This window comes from Piliocolobus tephrosceles, chromosome 15 (assembly GCF_002776525.5).
Source record: "Piliocolobus tephrosceles isolate RC106 chromosome 15, ASM277652v3, whole genome shotgun sequence".
Lineage (NCBI taxonomy): Eukaryota > Metazoa > Chordata > Mammalia > Primates > Cercopithecidae > Piliocolobus > Piliocolobus tephrosceles.
The window spans coordinates 71,119,216-71,140,926 of NC_045448.1; the positions used below are offsets into that span (position 1 = coordinate 71,119,216).

The following is a 21,711-nucleotide window of genomic DNA, read 5'->3' on the forward strand; positions in this document are numbered from 1 at the left end:
GCAGTTGTGGAAGAGGAGTTTCAGGAGTCAGGGGAAAAAAGTGCTGGTAGTGAAGCTCTGAGCTAGAGAGGAAGCAAGGCAAGGGTTTTATACTCAAATGTCCCCAAACAGAGCCAGGCATCAGTCAAGGCAACCAGGAAAAATAGGGGTCTGAAGTTTGTGCCAACAGGATCCAAAAAGCCTGGACCCAAAGCATCCAGAACATGGCTTTCAAATTGTCAACTGCAAGTCACCTGGATGAGGAAAGGTCTGGCTTGATTCAAAGTTGATGGGTGCTTTTTCCTGGGATGGGTCCTTCTCACCCCAGACAGCCCAGTGCACCTGACCAGGACAAGGGACAGTCACCGGACCTTGGTTCTGGCAGGCAGGCAGCCTTGGCAGGTAGATGGCTTAGAAATTGGGAAAGAGGAGAAAAAAATGGGGACTAGTGAAAAATCCTACTGGTTAGGAAGAAGGCCTGGAGATGTCTCTGAAGACTAAATGGGGTCATGAAGAGGAAGACTAGGTTTGGGTAGGAAGTCTCCCCACTCTTTTTCTAGAAGTAGGGGAAGAGTTTATTGAGGGCCAGATGCCAGGCCAGGGAGCTTGGGAGGAAGAATTGCTTGTGTTTCCATCTTTCTGCAAGTTTGGCTGATCCTAAGCCCTCTGGGGTCTGGATAGCAAGCTCCACATGCTTGTCCCTCTCTACAAAGAGCAGAACCTTCTTTGGGGCCCAGGATTTTATACAATGCAGCAACGATTCCACTCTCCACTTTTCTGTGAGCGGTTCCTATGTTGCACATGCGAATCCCACCCATGGGTTAGAAGTACAGAGGCCTGGCCGGGCGCGGTGGCTCACGCCTGTAATCCCAGCACTTTGGGAGGCTGAGGCAGACAGATCACAAGGTCAAGAGATTGAGACCATCCTGGGCAACATGGTGAAACCCCGTCTCTACTAAAAATACAAAAATTAGCTGGGTGTGGTGGCACGCACTTGTAGTTCCAGCTACTCCGGAGGCTGAGGCAGGAGAATTGCCTGAACCCGGGAGGTGGAAGTTGTAGCAAGCCGAGATCGCACCACTGCACTCCCGCCTGGGTGATGGAGCAAGATACCAAGATACCATCTCAAAAAAAAAAAAAAAAAAAAGTGCAGAGGCTTTACTATGGGCTTGTAAGATCCGGTTGACTGTTTTAGAACAATTCCTTATAATTAGAGACTGGGTGGTGGGGAACAGGGGTGGGTGAGCCCGGGGGTGGTTGGGGGTATGGTGGGAGATGGACAGATCTATTTTTTTCCTTCAACTAGGCTAGGCAGAGAAGATTCAGATAAATGCAGCCCTTCATTCAAGGCTACACTTTCTGATGGCTATTACATTTGAACTCCAAGAGGTAAATTGTGTTCCACTTCTTCTGCAAAGCCTCTTCAAAGCTTTTCCATAAAACTGTAGCTCAACACTAAGTTGTCCTTTCACTGAGTGCCGTAGCATAGTAGTTCTTAAATTTGAGCATCAGCCAAGCGCAGTGGCCCACGCCTATAATCCCAGAACTCTGAGGCCAAGGTGGAGGATCGCTTGAGCCCAGGAGTTTGAAACCAGCCTGGAAAACACAGGGAGACCCCATCTCTCTACAAAATTAAAAAATATTTAAAAATTTTGAGTATGTATTAGAATCACCCAGAGGGCAAAGAGAGTGTGGAGCACCCTCACAATATAGTAGGTCTGGGCTGGAGCCCAAAGAATTGCATTCCTAACAAGTTCACAGGTTATACCAATGCTGCAGGTCTGGAACCATGCTTTGAGAACCACCGCTGTTAACATATGTTCTCTACCTTATAATTTCATGGCATATTTGTATTGTCTAGAAATAGTCCAGAATTATTCTCAGCATATCTGTCTGTCTTCTCGACCAGATTTCAATTCCTGCAGTGGCAGAGATTGTATATATTTTCCACCACATCAATTAGCATTATTGGACACATAGTCTACTAAGTACTTATATACTGGGAAGAGCTTCAGAGAACTTGAATTCTTCAAGAAGACAGGGATCAACTATGGTTAATTATAGGATTTCTACATTTTGTAACAGATCATCTAATTTTTCTGCACCAATCACATTTGCAGAGAAAAGTCTTCATTTTCTTGAGCAGTATCCTACTCTCATTAAAGAAACACTCCAGTCTTGACTTTGGAAAAAAAGATTCATTCCTTCATCCTTCCAAATAAGGTACAGTACAACTGAATAACAATGCACATTACTGAAAAACACAATTGCATCTTATATTGCTCACTACTCTTGAAGTATAATTCAGATATTAAGGAAAATAACTGCTAATCACATGAACACATTACAGAAATCAAAATTAACTTACCACACAAAATAAATTAAAACATTAAATATTAACCTTATCAGTGCAACATATACAGACGTCCGAGTAAGGAGTTCTAAAAAGAAAGCATCAGGTTTATTATAATAAAGATAATGAAAAGTTGACCATTTTAGTAAATTATTAAGACTAGGAAGAGGAGTTGCTTTTTCAGTACTCTCTCTCTCTCTCTGCGTGTGAACCATTAGACCTTTCAGAAAGCCTGGTAAATCAATGGCTAGGGAGAACAGGTCTTATGTTAGAACACTTAAAAATATACACATGCTTGTCTTACTTCTGCAACGTCCTCTTGGTTTTGGGCATTTGAGTCATTCCTCCCTCTGTGACTGGGCAGGTAGGAAGAGATCAAAGCCCAGAACCAACTAGAGGGCAGAGGTCTCCTGAGCAGTGTTAGAGCCTCATTAGTCCATCCCGGCCAAATTGACTGAAAAAGCAACTGATGACCCATGTGCCCTGGAAAACCTGGCTTGAAGATAACAGACAGTTTTCTGTACTTGCAAAACACAATTCCTTCAGAAGCTCCAGAAGCACAAATTCTCCTCCCTCACCAGTGTGGGTGGGTGAGTGTCAATCCCACCTTTTTCTCCTTTCTCAGGAAAAAGGACGCTAGGGCCATTCTGCCCATCTCTCCCGCAGGGACACAATGGCCAGCGCATCCCTGGCTGGGTTCCATGTGTGTCCAGCTGGGGCCCTGTCTTCCAGATCAGGGTTGGCTGCTGTCTATCTTTCCATGTAGAAGAAAACATTTCCTGCCAGGATGCTTAAACAAAGTCACAGCATGTAGAGCAGTGGGAAAATCCAGGCTCCATAAGAGTATTGGAGGCCTTTTAAAAAATGTTTGTTATTTTTTAAATGGGGGCTTTTCATTGTCTCCTGAGCCACTGGAAACAGCGATGCTCCCCACTGCCAGGTGTGTGGCAGCTTACCAGGTCAGGATGTTAAGTGATTCTCTAATTGTAGTGAACAATTCATTTTCTAAAGGGCAAGAAACACAGGGAGCTTGCAGAGATGGATTAGAAGATGCATTTTTAACCTGAAATGGAGTATTTTTACAGCTAACCAAAGACTACCATTGCCATTAAATGGCAGAGGGATCCAATGCTTATCAGTCATTTGATTTCTAGAAGAAAAATCTGCAAATAAGCCAGGCTGTCCTATCCTGAGGCATGGACAGTGGTCTAACCAGGCTTGCCTTGATGCAGCCTCTTTTTCAGACCTGCTGGTTTCCAAAGAACTGACTTAGAAGGCACTTCTAGGGAGGTGTATATTTGAGGCCTCTCACTGCATGTGTGTTATGGGCATAAGGATGAGGGCACCGGCAGGTGTGACTTGCTGGACCTAGGAACCAGAGCATTCACAGACACTAAATCTCATGTCTTCGTAGAGAACCTCTGCTTCTGCCATCTGTCCAGCCTCATCTTCCCATGCCTCTGCAAAGTCTCTTGGATGCTAACTACTGAACAATAGAGGTCTAAAAACCAGTGTCCATTGATTGGTCTCTAAGCAGGATGCTACAGTCAAGCCTCAACCCACATATCTGGCCCAAGGGATGTAGACTTGAACTTATTTTAATAATTTAAAAACCTGGAGCTGTGTCAACTATGTTGCTGGGAGGTCAGCTCTGAACAGATCTGAGCTGCATTTAGTGCTTCCAGTGTGGCACTGTTAAATAAGAGTGCCCGAAGTGAAGACACGGGTCAGAATTGTCTGAATTATATATACAAAAAAAGAGAAAATTCATAGAAATCGTTCTTCCAGACCAAGGAAGAAGAATTAGGGGGGAAGACAAAATTCTCTGAAAAGTTCAAGCCAATTTGACATATTTTAAATGTACCTTTCATGATGTAATAAGCTAGGTGCACTTAAGAGTTAATAGGGGGAAATCTTTTACTTTTCAAATATTAGTAGCATTTCCTCACATAAGGAGTTTATATATTATTTATTCGTTACTCTGTCTCCAAATTTTAATGAAAATTCCTAGGGATGAGCTATCCACTATGTATTTGAAGGGGCCCACTGCTTCTCACAGGCAGGCCCCATGGGTCAGATGGACCCAGGTGCTCAGGGGAACAATTGCTCCTTCTCTTGCGGGGAAAGGAAGACCCACAGAGTGGAGGTGACTTGTGAGAGCTTTTATTAATAAAACCGGCATCCTGAATGGAAATGAAGAAAAAAAAAATACTGGAATAGTTTTCCTAGTGCTCGAAAATAAATAGCAAAGTTAAACTTCTCCTTTTAAAAATAAAGCAACGAACCAACCAAGCAACAAAATGGAAAATAAATGACTGGTCCCCCTTTCATGGATTTGGCCTGAAATGCCCATGGCTCGTGGCTAATGCTCTATTTCTAAACATACTCACGAAGGGCTCACGAGGAAGTGAGCCCGTTTAATCACTGAGCAGTACAGTATGTATTGGGTTTATCCTGTGTAGACACACACACTCTTCCTCTCTCCTCAACAGAGGGGACAGATTCCTGCTGATAGATTTGCTAAGTTTTCTCCCAGAATGTATTGAGGCATTCACTGGCTTTGTGGCTTCAATGGCACCACTTCTGAACTCCTACCTTTGTTCCTACCAGTAACCCAGCCTCTGGTTCCATCTCCACACCCTAGAAGACTTTTCCCAAGCCTTAGCTGTCTTGAAGAGGCCAGACATTTCTAATCAGTATAGCTTTTCAGTCAGCAACACATACATCATTAATGTAGAAGTCTAAAGGGGTTTTATGCTTTTTACATTGACTTAAGAGATTAAAAATGAAACCATTATCCATCTAATAAATAAGACATTATCTCCAAGGATGGCGATAGCTTAGGACAGTCTTCAATGCCATGTGTCCATGGAAGATGTTGGGCTGGTCGAGGGTCTCGTGGTTAGAGGATACAGCTTCTCGTAAAGCTGGGGTCTTCATGTGACATTAAACAGTTTCCCCTCCTTCACTTTCTTCCCCAGGAGGCGGATAACAGAAAACAATAACTATAGAAATCTCCTGTGTTGGGCAGAATTCTGTTGTGGGGAGGTGGCCCATTAAAAAGAAATAGATAGCCCGGAATCCATGGCTGGCAGAAGACAACTGCACACATCTGGACTCAGACACCAACTGATGCACACGCCTCACCTAGGTGAACAGGAGTCCGTCTCTTTGCAGTTCTTTTTTAACCAGTCTTGAAATCATGGTCCACCGATTTCTTCTCTAGGTCATACTGAATAACCCCAAGCAGACAGAGTTCTTGACAGAGTTTTGAAGGCCCACAAAAGGCTGCACAGGTGATCGTAGGCCAAGTAGGAAGGTCTGCGGCACGTGCAGGCATCTCTGGCAGTGCTGTCCTGAAGAAGCCTTTCTTTATCGATCTGCCGCAGTCCACCTGGCCAAACTCCTCCTCTGGACTCTTCAGACCACTGGCAGGAAGGAAAAACAGGTTAGGTACTGCTGTGGGCCACACCCTGGCCATGTTGGGAAAATAAGCTTAGGAAAGAGACTTGGAGATGGCACAGCCAATGTCACCAAGTTCTCTCGGGGAGTTAGGCCCGAGTCCAAATTCTGCTGCTTCAGTCTTGGGGATCGCAACCTCTGACATTGTGCTTTCAGTGCCAAAGGAAGCTAGAGAGACTGACTGAAAGTGAGTGAGTGAGTGAGTGAGTGAGTGGTAGCAGAAGGAAGGCATACGCGGGGGAGCAGGGGGATGCCCCCTGTTGTGAGGGTGTCATTTTAATCTGGCCTGCAGCCAGCTTCTGTAAGGGGTGACTTGATGGGCAGCCCTGGTTCAGGGCTCTGGTGGCAGAAAGGCTTCCCCTGAATGGACCCATTTATTTTTCAATGGCTGGGCCCTGAGGGTATCCTCTGTATCTGTTGTGGTGAGGCAGCATGGACCATCCTCAGTTCCTGAGTTCAACTTAGTCTGGACATCTTTCTAGGTCCTTGGCATGGTTCTTCTGGAGGTGCTCACAGGTGAGTACCCCTGGTTCACCCATCCTTTAGGCCCAGCAGGCCTGGCAGGTGCTACATGAGGTGGTGATATGCACCATCTGAGGGAGAGGGACTTCAGCCCAGGTGGCCATCTCTAAAGGCCAGACCCATCCCCAGGCTTAGAGCTAACTTCTTAAATGTGGGTAGAGAAGAAGTGACATTAACGAGAAACTTACTCCACCCCAAACGACTCTGTTAGGTTCAGACGAATGCTACAGAATCTATTACAAATTTTCTTAAAAGATTAAAAACATGTTTCTATTGGTGCTAAAAGAAAAAATAAAAAGATTTACCTTCATTAGCTCAATGGATTAGCCCAAGGTGATTGAAAGGAGATGTTGAGAGGGGTCTTTAGAGGCCCTGGTTCTCATCCTCACTCCCCCACTGACTCCTAGTGGGACCCAAGCAGGCTGTCAGCAGACTCAGTTTACCCACATCACTCATGAACCATCCTCCTCCTAAGGCCACTGTAAGGCTGAATGGATTTGCATCCTCAAGAGCTATGGCTCCTAATCTCAAGTGCTGCTCCTGCACAGTCTGTGTGTGCTCACTTACTGCACACGGTGACTATGGTGATTGAAATAAAGAACAAACACGTGTGTTCTTGGGCCTTCCGCTCCCTCCAGATGACCATGAGCTCTAATGAACGCACGTGTGTCCAGCCTCCCAGCAGCCTTCCTCCCTATCCTCTCCATGGACCCCGGAACTTCTGAACACCAAGTGTTTACTAGGGAAGGACACTTCTGGGTGGATTCGCTTTAATGACTGTCTCCTGACCCACTATGTCCTCAAGAAAAACTTTACGATGGGCTCTCTTGGTCAAAATCGCATCCCCGAAAAGCTGGCCGGTGTGAGACTTTTCCTTCCCTGTTTGGATGAAGGACTCTTCACCTCCATGAGCCCAGAGCCACTGATGCTCTGAGGAGGCTCCTGAGGTGCAAGCTGGGCCCCACATCCTGATGTCCAATCTTCTTTATGGATGTTGGCGAAAATGTCCAGGAAAAAAGGTAAACTTAATGAAGATCATAGGATCTAAGGGTTTTAAAGTCCTTAGAGACCTTTCACAGGCCAAATGCCTCCTTTTACAGATGAAAAAGGGGAGGTGACTTTCTCAAGGGAAAGAGAATGAACATCTCTTGAGTGCCTACAATTTGGGTGATACACTATATTAGGTATTTTATATCAGTACTCATGCAATTTGCACAACATCTTTTTAAGAATAAGAAAACCAAGGCTAAGCAGGGCACAATGGCTCACGCCTGTAATCCCAGCCCTTTGGGAGGCCGAGGAGGGCAGATCACCTGAGGTCAGGAGTTCCAGACCAGCCTGGCCAATATGGCGAAACCCTGTCTCTACTAAAAATACAAAAATTATCTAGGTGTGGTGGTGGATGCCTGTAATCCCAGCTACTCGAGAGGCTGAGGCAGGAGAATCACTTGAAACCGGGAGGTGGAGGTTGCAGTGAGTCCAGACCGCACCATTGCACTCCAGCCTGGGTGACAGAGTAAGACTCCATCTCAAAAAACAGAAACAAAACAAAACAAAACAAAATAACTCGAGACTCTGAGAGGTTGAGTAACTTGTCAAAGGTTCCACAGCCACCAGCCAGGATATAAGGGGTCCCTACTAAGTAAAAGGCACCTATGAATAAGCTAAACCTGACTTGATAGAATGAGACAGTCTCTTCCTTTTCTCCCCTCTTCCTGCTTCATACTCCAGGAACCTCAGCCCTGACTTGGAGAAAGTGGTCGTTTTCTCCACCCAATAGTGTCTCCCACCAGAGAAGAGGCTCGTTACCTGTTTCTGAGTGGCAGCAAGCGGTTCTTCCCTTCAGGAGGGCGCTGGGCTTCTCGTGCCGGCAGATGAGGGCCCGGCACCACTCACAGTGTTTTCGGACCTGGCAGCAGCTGCAAAGACACAGGGGTCCCAGTCTGGGCAGGAGCCTGGCAGGAGGGCCAGGGTGGCACAGCATCTGCCCAAGGGCCCTGCTGGGCAGCTTCAGCTCTAAACCAGCTCTAGACCAGCTCCCCATGGGGGCTTCTAGAGGGACAGGCACTATAGGGGGATGAGAGCTTGACAGGGCAGTGGTTTTTTGGGGCAGATGCTGGCCAGCAACAGAAGCATCTGTTGGTATTTGCTCCATTTCTACAAGCTGACCTGGCTCCAGCTTCCCCAGCTGTCAGAGGGAGCTGGTCCTCCATCTGGCTTTCTTGATAAAGAACCAGGTGGGTAACTTCACAAGTGTAATGGCCTCAGAATCGGGACAAAGGACTGGGATAAAGTGGCCACCTCCAGCTGGCATGGCTGTGAGGGTTTGGGAAGAGGTTATTCATCTGGTATTGCCAGTAGCAGAACAGGGAACTTGGATGGCTGAATTGACCCATGGAAAAAAAATGGAAGAATGAGTTATAGATCTCAATGGCTTTGAATCCTGCTTTCAGGACTAAAATTCTCTAGTTTTGGAACATCTACCCTCTCTGTAAACCTTTGTGACCTGCAGTCCTGAGGCATCAGGGTTATAAAGGTTCCTGCCTCCCTCTGTGGGCAGGAACGGAGAGCTTTCAGAGTTTGCAAGAAAAATAAAGCCCCAAAAGAAGAAGAGAAAAGAAAGCACTGAGTGAGAGAGGAGTTACCCACAGACGCTGCCAGCCGTTTCCCTTGGGATATCGTGGAGAACTTCATTTCTACTCATTCTAACCTTAATGCATATATAATTTATGTATCTCTGGGCTAGGGCTGGAGTTAGGAGAAATTTCCTAAGATGAGCCAGATGGCAGAGATGAAGAAATAAGCCTGTTGCTGGGCTTCTCTCTTGGTATCCAGTGGGCATTTCACAATTCCCATCCCAGTCCCTGTCTTGGCACTGTCCTGCAGTGAGAAGCTGGTCAGGTTACTGGAGCCCCTGAATGAATCTTTGGACAGCAGGGCTAAGGAGGAGGTTCTGAGACCTTCCTGCCCAACCTGCTTATGTCACAGGTGAAAACTGAGAGCCCAGAGCAGTGTGCCTGGGCATGAGGCCCTCCTGAGTTGCAGAGTCTGGACTGGAAACAGCACATCCCATGCCAGGGGGCTCTAAAGGCCTTGGTTCCAGAGCCATCAATGACTACTTTCTCACAGTCAGCCAGCCAGGTGGGCTTGTCCTTGTCACTTCACAGACAGGAGCATCCCAGGGCAATGGGATCAAGGCCTCTAGATCCCTCCAGCATGGGACAAGCTGCTCCCAACTTGGACCCTGCAACTCAGGAGGACCCTAAGCCCAGGAAGCCAGCAGCCTGGCAGGAGTGAGAGCTTAGTCTCTGGCTCATGAATTCTGAACTTGGTCTCTGGCAGGGAGACCAAGGCTGGGAACGGACACAGGAGTTGGGACTGGCTGCCTCCCTGGAAATGAAAGATGCTGTCTAGGCATCTAGATCATTCCTGTTTCCAGATAATCTGCCAAAATTAGCTCTTAGGTCCCTCTGGGGAGGCCCACATGGGTCCCCAGTCTTATTCCTAAGTCCCTGTGACCCTCCTGGTCACAGAAACAGGACAATGGAAGGATGGGGCAGCACACACAGCTACTGGCCATGACAAGTAAGGCTGGCAGCCCACTAGCTTGCTCCTGCTTCTTGAGGAGGGTCCTTCTCAGTGGCCCAGCCTGGGCTGTGGCCCAGTCTGAACCAGAGCTGCTTATCTTCTCCCAGCAAACATGTTTTTCCAAGGCCTCTGGAAGCAGAATGGATACTGCTTGGAGGGGAGGGAAAGGGCAACCCAGCTCAGACCCCATCCCTCACCACTCAGTGCTGCCTTGGTTCAGGAGAAGGATGTGAGCAAGCGGTGGCTACTGTCAACAAGCTGGGACTCTAAGGGGTGCCCCATTGTTACCAGAACCAGGGGCATGTGTTTCAGATGTCTCAATAGCCACAAACCAAAGGGACGGTTTGTTTATCTGTCCAAACCTTAGGCAACCTTGGAGGGTATAAGTTTGGCTTCCTGCATCGACATGTAGCTACTGACCACAGCCTCGCCAGAGGGGCCCACCCACTGACCGTCTCCACCATGAGTTAACCTACACTGAATTGAGTGGCAGCCTTTAACTGTTCTGAGACTTCCTTGTGCATATCCAATCAGGTATATTAGGTTGGTGCAAAAGTAATTGTGGTTTTGGTCTTAAAAAGTAATGGTGAAAACCGCAATTACTTTTGCACAAACCTAACAAATCCCCTAAGATTCAGACTTCAGATATTTCCAGGGAATAAATCTGGCATAGTTCCAAATGCTAGGAATATTGCACTGTATTCCCAGGGTCTCTGACCCTGCAGAGCAGTCCAGTCAGGAGATATGGGCAAGCAAATGGGGCCAAGACACACCTGAAAAGGTCTCTCCTGGTCTAGGCCCCAGGGAGGCTTCCTGGAAGATACAACACAGTAACTGAGTTTTGGAGGATGAGGAGGGGCAGAGAAGTGGACAAAGAGGAAGAGCTGTACAGAGTGATGGTCATCAGCCTGTAACAGCAACAATGGCCCTCGACATGGTTTAGTATTTGCAAAGTGACTTCTGCAGAGAGAAAGTACTTTTGCTGCTGCTGGAAGGAGGCTAGGAGCTGTCTCCAGTCCTCTCTGGAGCACCTGCCCACTTCATCACTATTCTGAAGACTCCAACACAACCGTGGAAAGAACGAGCATGCTTTTGGTTCCGCACTGGCCTCCACGGTGCACGAACCCCCCAGCTGGGGATCCACCCAGGATGTACGAGGCCTTCATGCAGCTTGGCTGCCATGCCATGCCAACAGTCATCAAAGTAGCATTTAGCTTTGCTGACACCACTCAGACGTCACAGCAATAAGCTGTGCCGAGGTGGCCCTGTTATCTGGATGTACTGCAGATGTCCCTGGTAGGGGAGGCGGGCAGGGGACCTGGCCTTAGGGGCAGCAAGTACTCACTGTATCAGCACACATGTGATGATAAGGACAGCCAGGGCCACGATGGAGACCACCACCAAGGCGGTGATGGCCTGCTTCTTCTGACTGGCGGCCACCACAGCCAGGAGGTCCGCATGCTCACAGCGTGCACCAACGTACCCAGAATGGCAGCTGGGGAAGAAAGGAACGTCAGTGCACTCTCCTGACAAAAGGTCTTGTTACCCTAGCTCTCCACGGAGGACTTGCCTGGAGGGACCAACAGCCTGCAGGTAAAGCCCAAAGGGGCCCTGCCAGCTTTTGCAATTGGAGGGAAAGGTGTCAGCAAAATGCCTCCTACGTCCCTGCTGCAGGCACCACCGCTTATGTGGAGAAGGAAGGGGAATCTAATCATCCTTGTCATCTGAGGATGCAAGCTACACCTGAAGCAATCCATGACTGTTGTGACTATGCCACATCCTGGAGGAATAAAGGCAGTAAATGTGTTCATGACACAGGCTTCATTTTGGCAGTTCATAAAAAATCCAGGTTATTTTTAAACCAAATGTGTATTTTCAGAATTTCTGGTGATGAGAAAGAAAACATCTGAAACCAGTGGAGACATAGGCTGTGGTTTGCCTTTTTATCTTCTTCATAAAGTTTAATTAGTTCTTCAAGTATCTACCAGATTACCCAGCACCACTACCTGGTCATTGTAGGACTGTAGACGTCACTACTCTCCTGTGAACCCTGGTGTCCTCCTGTCCGTCAATACCTGGCCTACCTCCATACCAGGCTTAGTAAAGGCATAAGCAAGGTCATGTTTGAATGTGCGTGTAGCCTGTACAGTTTGGTGCCAACACCAGGTGATGTAATTCCTGGCATTGCTACCATTCAGAGGTTCTTTGGCATTAATCTTTTAATCACAGCCCCCTGCTATGCACGAGTGGGTCTCAAAAGTGCTTCAGGATGTGCCCTGGCCATAAGGATGGGATGGTCATTTTCTTCTACAGGCATCCCCTCACCCTGAGCCACTAATCCCCCAGGCATGTGATTCTTCTCAATAAAAGATACTTAGCTTAGACACTGGTCCCTTTGTATGGAGTAACATTCTTATTGTCAATAGAAATGTAAGATCACCACCTCCTTTGCCAGGGGGGACTTCTTTTTTGTTTTTGAGATGGAGTCTCGCTCTTGTCACCCAGCCTGGAGTACAGTGGCGGGATCTCAGCTCATTGCAACCTCCATCTCCTGAGTTCAAGCGATTCTCCTGCCTTGGCCTCCTGAGTAGCAGGGATTACAGGACATGCCACCACGCCTGGCGAAGTTTTGTATTTTTAGTAGCGACAGGGTTTCACCATGTTGGCCAGGCTGGTCTCCAGCTTTTGACCTCAGGTGATCCGCCCGCCTCGGCCTCCCAAAGTGCTGGGATTACAGGCATGAGCCACCGCGCCCGGCCTGCCGGTGGGGACTTCTCAGCAGAGCGGCCCCATATCCTATGCTAGATTTAAAGTTTTGTTTTGTTTTGTTTCTCCCCTAGACATGGCAATGAGAGCTAAACTTTTTAAAAGAGTTTATCTTTTGATTAATTAGCCTCTAACCTTCACTTTTAGATTAAAAGGCCTTTGAAGACCAGGCACACTGAGAGGGGATCACAGAACTCTGAATAAGAACAGTGACTTTCAATGGCTCAGGGGGCTATGGGACAGGGACGGGGGTTTTTTTGTTTGTTTGCTTGCTTTGATTTTAATAACAAAATTACACAAAGGCAAAGGTCAAGAAACAGCTTTCCCTGCAGGCACTGGCCCTTTCCTATGAGGCGGAGGCGAAGAGTGGATTAGACTCCAGGCTGAGAGGTGATAAGCAACAGTCTTAGGCGGTGCATGAATCTAAGCCGTCCATATCTCAAGAAAATCCTGCAAAGGGTCCCTCCCTCTAGCTCCTCAAGTTTTCACCCTGCACCCAGATGGCTCTCCGACCTTCCAGATGAGGTCCCTGAGTTGTGCGCTTCCTCTGTGATAGCTAGCCCTCTCTCCCACAGGGCCCTAATCCACCCCTCTACTTTATCTCCCACCCATCTAGGTTCCAGCCCATCCAAGTTGTTGCCAATCCACACACTGCACCTAGCACAGTTCCCAGCACGTGGGGACTCAGGACACGCCGGCAGAATGAATGAACAACTACCCTCCATTGTGCATCTCAACTCTGGCTACCTTCTCCACCTGGAATATCATTCCTCACTCTCCTCCTCAGGCTCCATTCCAAGGACCACATTCTCCAGAAGAATGTAATTTACAGACTCATTCACATTCCTTTTTGTCACCCATCCATCTATTCTTCCATAGCTCACTTTGATCTCCCTAACCTCTCCTCTTTGAACCCCCCAGGACTATGCCCACCTTTCTGACTGCTCTTCTCTAACCAGCTTCACTTCTGGCCCCAGCCTTTTTGCTCTTGCAGGGCAGGGCCAAGCTTAGCTCTACAGAAACCTCTGGTGAACCACTGAAGGGAATGGGGCCGGGGAGCCTGGGCTTTGGAGTGGATTATCAGATTTGTAACCAGGAGTTGTAGACAAGCCAGTGAGACTTCTCTGCAAAAGGTTAGGGTTAGGGTTAGTGCTTCTTTCTCCTGGCGAAGGGTACCATAATGAGGATTTGCAGAGTCTTTTGTGAAAGTCTCAGGGTATAGGAAGGTGAACAACCCATGACAATTTCACACAACTTGAAGCGTTTCTACTCTAACCAGCAGGCCCTGGGAAAGAGGGATTCTAGCACCTCGCCTATTATTCAGCTCTAAAAACGCTATGATTTAACACATCAATACTGGAGACCCCAGTAAATTTCATTTAAATAAAATAGTGGCAACCAACTGCTAATTACAACATGTAACATTTACTGCAAGCAGTAGGCTAAACTCCTACATGAATCATCTCTTTTAATCCCAACAATCACAACTGACCTGTGAGGTTGCAGCTATTATTTACCTTGTTTGACAGATGAAGAAACAAAAGCTTCTAGAGGTTCGGGAACTAACAGTCTCACCCAATAAGGCTACCTTTCTGGGTTAATGCAAATTGGATTGGAAGATACCCCGGGCTAGTGATTTAGTGACAAACACAAACCTGATCAGACACAAGAGATGGGCTACTGATTGTCCTGTAGCAAGGTCTCCTCGCTGTCAGTGTGGCAAGGTGCAAATGTGCCCCCAGACAGTGCCATCTTAACGTACCAAGGGAGACAACCCCCTGGGCTGGGACACACCTTGCTGACTTTCCATGCTTTTTCTAGCAGAGGAACATTTGCCATTCATGCACGCTGGCCCCTGCAAATCAGCTCTGCTTTAAAACCACCCCAGCAGGAGCCCCAGCCCCTTAGGAAAGTCTTCATGCCAAGAATGCCTATCACGCTAGTGTAATAGCTGCAAACACTCAACTCCCAGTCCCACAGAGTGAGGGAGCCCAACATGCTTCTGAGAGAACACTTCCCCAAGGTGGGGGGCACGGGAGGCACCTGGGTAACTGCCTCATCGTTGGGACTCCAGGTCATGACCTAGAAGAGCTCCAAGAACAGTGTGTCTTAGCCCCAAGCAGCCCAGTGGGTCTCACCTACAGCTGGGACCTCCCAGATCAAAATCTCTTTGCAAGTGGGGCCAGGGCATTTTAAAGAAAGGGCCAAAAGGTAATTCTGACACAGCCAGAGTTGAGAGCCACCATGAAGTTTTTAATAGTGAAACCAATGTTTCTCAACCTTGGCTGCCCATTGAAATTGCCTGCAGAGCTTTCAAAAATCCTGATGTCCAGGCCACACCTTTAGATCAATTAAATCGGAATCTCTAGGAGTCAGTCCTGAGCATCAAGATTTTTAAAGCTCCCAGCTGATTCTAGTGGGCAGGGGAGGGCGATCCGTTCTCTTCCTAGTTGTAATATTGGGAATACTTCTCAGTTGCTCTTTATGACGGAAAAGGAAAAAGGTTTAGTGACATATTAAAAAAAAAAAAAAACTTCCCAAGCTTCTACTAATATTAGACTTAATTATGCTGATTAGTTTAGGCACAAGTCACAGGAGTGGGAAGAGTCACCTCACCTGGCTGCAAATGAATCATCACACTTAACCCAGCTGCTGTTCTCTCCTTGGCCTCAGGTAGGCGCTGGTTCCCACCTGGCTGCACATTCCACAGGGCTATGAGGCAGTGGATGCGCTAGGACCAAGGGCACGTGTATTGGACTCACGCATTCTCAGCCTTTCAAGAACCAGATTCACCAAGTCCTACAACCTCTGTGCTCTGGGGGCTGGGTAGGAGAGGGCTGGAGTATGGTCAGCCCTACTTACACACTCCTTCCAGCAGGACCTCACAACATCCCTTGGCTGCGGTGATGGTGCCAACAGCGGCCACAATAGCAACACTTGAGCTCATATGCTGTGCTGGGAACTGGGCTTGAATGTTCTCCGGTGCTGTCTAATAGAACTTTCCATGATCATGACAGAGTCTATAGCTGGGCAGATGAATACAGTAGCCACTAGCTACCCTGAGGTATTACATCCTTAAAATGTGGCTAGTGAGACTGAGAAACTAAATTTTAATCAATTAATTTAAGTAGTCCCACTACTTATGAGTCCAGTGGCTCTTGTCATAGGCAGCAATTGCTCTATATACATTATCATCACTAGGGCCCCATTACAATCCTATGAAGTATTAGTATCCTCATTTTGTGCACAAAGAAACAGAGGCTTAAAGGGGCCAAGTCATTTGCATGGGAGACTCAGCTGGACTTTACCTCTGTCTGCCTGACCTCCAATCCGTGCCTTTAACTCCAGTGTCCTCCTGCCTGGTGTGTGACCCCCACTCTGGGAGGACCTGCACTTTCTCCAGACCTGTGGATGGGAGTGATGTCATCCTTCTTAACCCTACCACCACCTGCTGATAGATCTATGTAAGGGGGCTCGAGTACCAACAAGAAAACTGCCCCAATCCTAATCTCTGGGGAGGCACCACCTTGGTTACACAGGCAGCCGGCTATGAACTGATGGCGGTCAGGTCTCTTTGGGTGTTTAACTCTGTTCAGATTCCACTGGAATGTTCTGTGGCCAGGGCCAGGTGGAATGTTTCCCTTGGCTGACAGGAATTTGCTTTCATACTTTGCTGTGGGAAACTTGTCAGGGAGTTGGGTCACCAAGCAGCATTTGGGACAGGTGAGAAACTTCAAACTGGTTGCCAGGGGTAAACTTGTCACCTGGGTGGCTTCCTTCAACGGCTTTCCTTTGTTTGAAGGCTTCTGCAGGCAGCAGACCAATGGTGTGAGGAATCTGCCTCGGGGAAAAAGTGATGAGAGTCCTAACCTTGCATTTCTATAGCTTTACTGTCTTTGCAAATTCTCTTCCCATTAGTTTTCTGCTGTGGTCGGGAGCTAGGGGATTTATTAAAGGGAGCTGTAAAATACCATTGAGGTTCACCTGAAGCATAAATATCTAAGGCTAGTTTTCACCACCTTTGGCAGCCTGTGACTAGTTATTTGTTTAAACTTTTTTTCTTTCCCTCATTTTATAGCGTGAGATGCCATTTTAGGTTCTCTGGAAACCTAAAGACTGTTGTTCTTATGGAAGACGGAGTTTATTAGAAAGTGCTCCCTCTGGAGACTAGAATCCTGGCTCCCTGTGGGTTTGCTTGATGAGGCCATGACAGATGGGGCCTGACCTCAGGGTTTGCAGGTTTATTGACCAGGATGTGTGTGTCAGCTTCCCAAGGCTGGGCAAGTCACAGGAGCAAGGACAGTATGTTCTGCTTTCTCTACATGCACTCAAGTGTTTCTGGTCTAGAGGGAATTCATTAATTAGAACATTCTTTTGGGTACTGTAAATACAAAAAGGGATAAGGTATGGTTCTGTCTTCTCAGAGCTCACAAGCCATCGGGGGGTAAGTTGTGCTGCAGAGGGGCCTGCAGAGGACCCTGTCCCAGGGCTGAACACATGCAAGCCCCAAGGGGTCCCGTGGATGGCAAAGTGAGCCAAGTGGGCTGGTGTAAGCAGAGCAGCAGGGCAACAGGGGATCAGGGACCAATGTTCCATGTTGCTGTCGGGAATGCTGGGGAGAGGTGGAGAATGAAGGGCCGGAGAGGGCGAGCCCTATCTGGGGCGGCACACCTGAGTGAGTCCCAGCTGAGGGGCTGCGTCTGGAAGTTCAGGCCCGGTGTTGCCATTCTGCTTATTCAAGAGGACCCCGACGTCTGCATGGAAATGTGAAATCTGACTTCTAAAATGCTGACAACTGATTAAAGTCACCTAAGAACAGTGTGGCTCATTATCTGTTGCCATATAAAGTATTTCTGTAGACTGAATACCATCCCTGGGCCATTAAGATCCAGGGGGAAAATGAGGCAAAGAGGTGTAATTGCTTGCATGGCCGTGGCTCCCCCAAGATGGTCAGCTTTTCCAAATGCGAGTATGTCTCAGCTGTCTCTGTAGTCCTGCACTTGGCCCATAGGAAAAACCTGTTAAGAGTCTGCGGTCAGGGGACTGAGCTTGGGGATGACCCTGACCTTTCTTAGGAGGAGGGTTAATTTGCAGAGGGAAGATGCCTGGAAACAAAAGAGCTGAGTGGTTTGAGGTGAATTTTGCCAAGCGGAGGCACAGCACCCTCTGGGCAGCAGCTGGGAGTATGGGTTCTGGCACTGGAATGATGGGACTGAACCCCACCTCTGCCAGTTACTAGCTCTGGGACTCTGGGCAAGTTGCTCAACTTCTCTGAACCCCAGCTTTCTCACTTATACAACAAGGGTAATAATCCCTACTTGAGAGGGGAGTTGTGAGGGATCCATGGTTACGGTAGGCAGAGTGCTGGGTACCATGCCTGCCACGAACTAAGCTTTTATTGAGCACTTACTATTATTACTAATAGTAATGTGTATGATGTGAATGTGGAGAGATGGCCAATCACCCTGACTAGCAAAGTGTAAGGGTGTGTGAGTGTGGTGGACAGTTATATTTCCCTTGGGCCAAGAGGAGGGCTTGGGAGTGCGGGGACTGGGAGAGCAGTCACCCACCCCAGCGTTCAGGAGGCTTCCAACAGCTGAAGAGGGGACTTCTCTGCCACACAGGTGGCTGTGACTTGACTTGCCTGGCTGCCAGCTCTTGGAAAGTTTACACCAGCCCTGATCTGGTGGGGAGGGCACCTGAGGAGAAAAACTGAGCTTCTGACTCACTTTGGGTCAGAACTTGGTAAAGACCTGCCTTTTTCTCCAAAGAGGACTCTCTAAACTCATAGCCCAGTGCACAAGAGGCCTGTATGCTTGATTCTGGGCCGAGCCCTGGACGTGGCTGGTGGGAGAGTACCTTCTGCCTGTTGTACAGGGAAGCTTTCTGATATCTGGGTCACGAGGGCAAACTTCCTTCAGGGCCAGTGTTTTTCCACAATGACCAGGGCACCAATGAAAACAGCCCCATCAGTCCCCCAGGGGCCCCTAGTATGTTAATTATCAATAAGAATGATAATCATGAATAATGACAGTGTCTATCATCATCATCGTGCTTTGTATTAACAGGGTGCGGAGGCCTGTCATCTGGAGGAGTTTCTTAGGCCTGCGGTGTTCCGAGGAGGAGGGTGGCCAGTGTGCCTCTCCTTCTTCCTCTCCAGGTGAGGCTCAGAGGCACCCTGAGGGGCCTGCCCAGGCTCACACAGCTGCACCTCAGGCAGAGGAAAGCCCTGCCCACACCGCCTACTGCAGCAGGCTCTCCTGGTCCCCAGGCTCCTGGGCTGATGCATCTGATGGCCTTAAGCATCACAGCTAAGAACTCGGCTTCAGGAGCCAGAGAGACTGGTTCGAGTCCAGGCCCTGCTATGTGAGCTGGGTATAGCCTCTCTTTCTTCTTCATGGGGTCAGTATGATTAAATGAGTTAGCACATGGATTGTACTTCAAACAGTACTTGACATGAAGCCAAAACCTTAATAGGTGCCAGTTTTTATTAACGATGAGTATGAAATTGCTGATCCTCAACCATATTTGACCTACAAAAATGGCAATTTCATACGGATCCGTGACTCTTAACTTGGGGGCAGTTTTGCCCTGCAGAGGACATTTGACGATGTCTGGAGATATTTTTGATTGGCACAGCCAGGAATAGTGGTGCTACTGGCATCTAGTAGATAGAGGCCAGGGATACTGCCGACACCCTTCAGTATACAGGTCAGTTTCCACAACAGAACTACCCAGCTCCAAATGTCATAGTGCCAAGGTTCAATATAGGTCCCCCTAATAGTATTCTATTATAGACAGACTGATTGTTTTTAAATATGTCTTTCTGAAACTCACATGGCTTCCATTGCCTAAAGAATAAAGACAGCTTTCAACAGGCTCTGGCCTCCAATTTGTCTCTAAGCTGGTCTCCTCTCTGTCTCCCTGGTGTAGCCAAGCTGATCTGCAGTAGCAGGTCCCCCAAGTACGTGAGGCCTGGAACAACCTCTCTACTCTCTCCAGCTGGTCTAACCCTAACACCTGCTCTGGGAAGCTTTCTTCGAGTGACTTTCTTCCCCAACCTGGCTGACTGTGGCAATCACCGGGGCTCTGAACTAATGTGATTCCCAGCTCCCACTCCTTGAGATTGTGATTCCGTAGGTCAGAGCAGGGTTCAGTAATACTTCGAGAAGCCCCCCCAGGAGGATGATGCTCAGCCAGGTGTGGAGACCACCATGCATGTCCTGCATCTTTATTTCTAAATTGCTCCTGGTTCTATTACCATGTATGTACACTAGCCCTTCGCCTACGCTTCTGGCTTGTTTTATGACCTGGACTGTGAAGATGCTGGAGGGCAGAGACCACATCTTAGAGACTTTGGCCACTCAAAGGTATCCATCCCAGTGTCTTGTGCTCCAGAAATTCTAAGTTATGAATTAAATTTGAATCCAAGAATTTTCACACTTTACGGAACCCATGAGTGACCTGAGATTCTTGTTAAAAATGCAGAGCCCCAGGCTTGAACTTCCAGGGGTTCTACCTCAGTGGCTGTGGGCTGGGGGCCCTGGAACCTGGATTTTTACCCAGCTGGTTTTGAAAAAGATGTCCCTCAGTCCACTGTTCCAATCCTCTGACACATCTGGTTCCAAGGGTCTCTGGGCCTCTGGCAAGTCTTGTGGAGGTAAATGCTCTTCTAATTGGATGTCAGACTGACCCCAGCCCCAGAACTCCAGGAGAACAGGGGATACTTACACACATGCTGGCTTGTCCTCCTGCACCAAAAACCTGCAGGTTCCATGGAAGCAGAACTGAGTGTGGGAATCTGGGCAGTCATTAAAATGGGACACCACTGCTGCGGCCACGGGCGGGTCTGCTGGGGAGAGGAAAGACGCCGGGCTCAGATCCAGGAACAGCTGACATGCATACCCCACACCTCCCACCCTACCAGTCAAGAAGGCGGAGCCCCCGATGGCTGGGACTTTGGGTTGTCACCTGGGGCACCCCCTCCTCGGCTCTCACTTACTTCCTAAAGCCTAGGACAGGCCTAGAGCTCCTGTATAACACGCTTTCCAGCTTTTTGTTTTTGTAGACAGCAAAACAATTTTCCCCCCAAACTAAGGTAATTCAAAGATAACAGAGCAATTTTACTATTTCAACCCAAGAGCTACCTAATTTCACTTTTGCAAAGTGACAGTGATTTTTTTTAGATAGCTTTCATAAGAATCTGTTTTGAAAGCAAGAGAAGAGAAAGGTACAAAAGAATATTCTGTAACCATTAAATTGATGCAGAAGTGGAAGAGTTAATGATACAAAAGTGCTTATGATATACAGTAAGTGAAGTAAAAGGGTTTCCAGTAAGGTCTGTATAGTATGATGATCCTCCTTTAAAAAAAAAAACAACACAAATAGAAATTAGACATGAAGGAGTCTGGGAAGGACATGCACGAAGATGGTAGCAGGGCTTCTCTTGGTAAGAGTAGGAGTGATAAGGCTATAAAGATTACTTAAAGCCCCATTACCAGGTATATACCCAAAGGAATATAAATCATTCTATTATAAATATACACGCATGCGTATGTTCATGGCAGGCCTATTCACAATAGTAAAGACATGGAACCAACCCAAATGCCCATCAATGATAGACTGAATAAAGAAAATGTGATACATATACACCATGGAATACCATGCAGCCATAAAAAGGAATGAGATCATGTCCTTTGCAGGGACATGGATGAAACTGGAAGCCATTATCCTCAGCAAACTAACGCAGGAAGAGAAAACCAAACATTGCATGTTCTCCCTTATAAGTGGGAGCTGAACAAAGAGAACACATGGGCACAGGGAGGGGAACAATAACACTCACTGGGGCCTTTTGGGGGAGGGTGAGTGGGGAGAACATTAGGGGAAAGAGCTAATGCATGCTGGGCTTAATACTTAGGTGATGGATTGTTATGTGCAGCAAACCACCATGGCACGCATTTACCTATGTGACGAACCTGCACATCCTGCACATATACCCTGGAACTTAAAAAAATTAAATAATTTAAAAGAAGATTACTTAA

General features: G+C 47.7%; 1 protein-coding gene across 4 annotated transcripts in view; it reads right to left on the reverse strand.

Annotated features, from left to right (window-relative positions):
- Positions 1-2,165: 2,165 nt before the first annotated feature.
- Positions 2,166-21,711, reverse strand: part of TGFA (transforming growth factor alpha) — a 108,318-nt gene continuing 88,772 nt past the window's right edge. For 2 of the 4 annotated variants that reach the window (XM_023224007.3, XM_023224005.3), the window contains exons 3-6: positions 20,402-20,522; positions 11,250-11,399; positions 8,126-8,235; positions 2,166-5,760 (exon numbers count right to left, since the gene is read on the reverse strand). In XM_023224007.3, the coding sequence (XP_023079775.1) occupies positions 5,753-5,760; positions 8,126-8,235; positions 11,250-11,399; positions 20,402-20,522 (389 nt within the window). In that variant the 3' untranslated portion in view covers positions 2,166-5,752. The remainder of the gene's footprint in view (positions 5,761-8,125; positions 8,236-11,249; positions 11,400-20,401; positions 20,523-21,711) is intronic. The other 2 variants (XM_023224008.3, XM_023224006.3) reach the window with 1 other exon arrangement.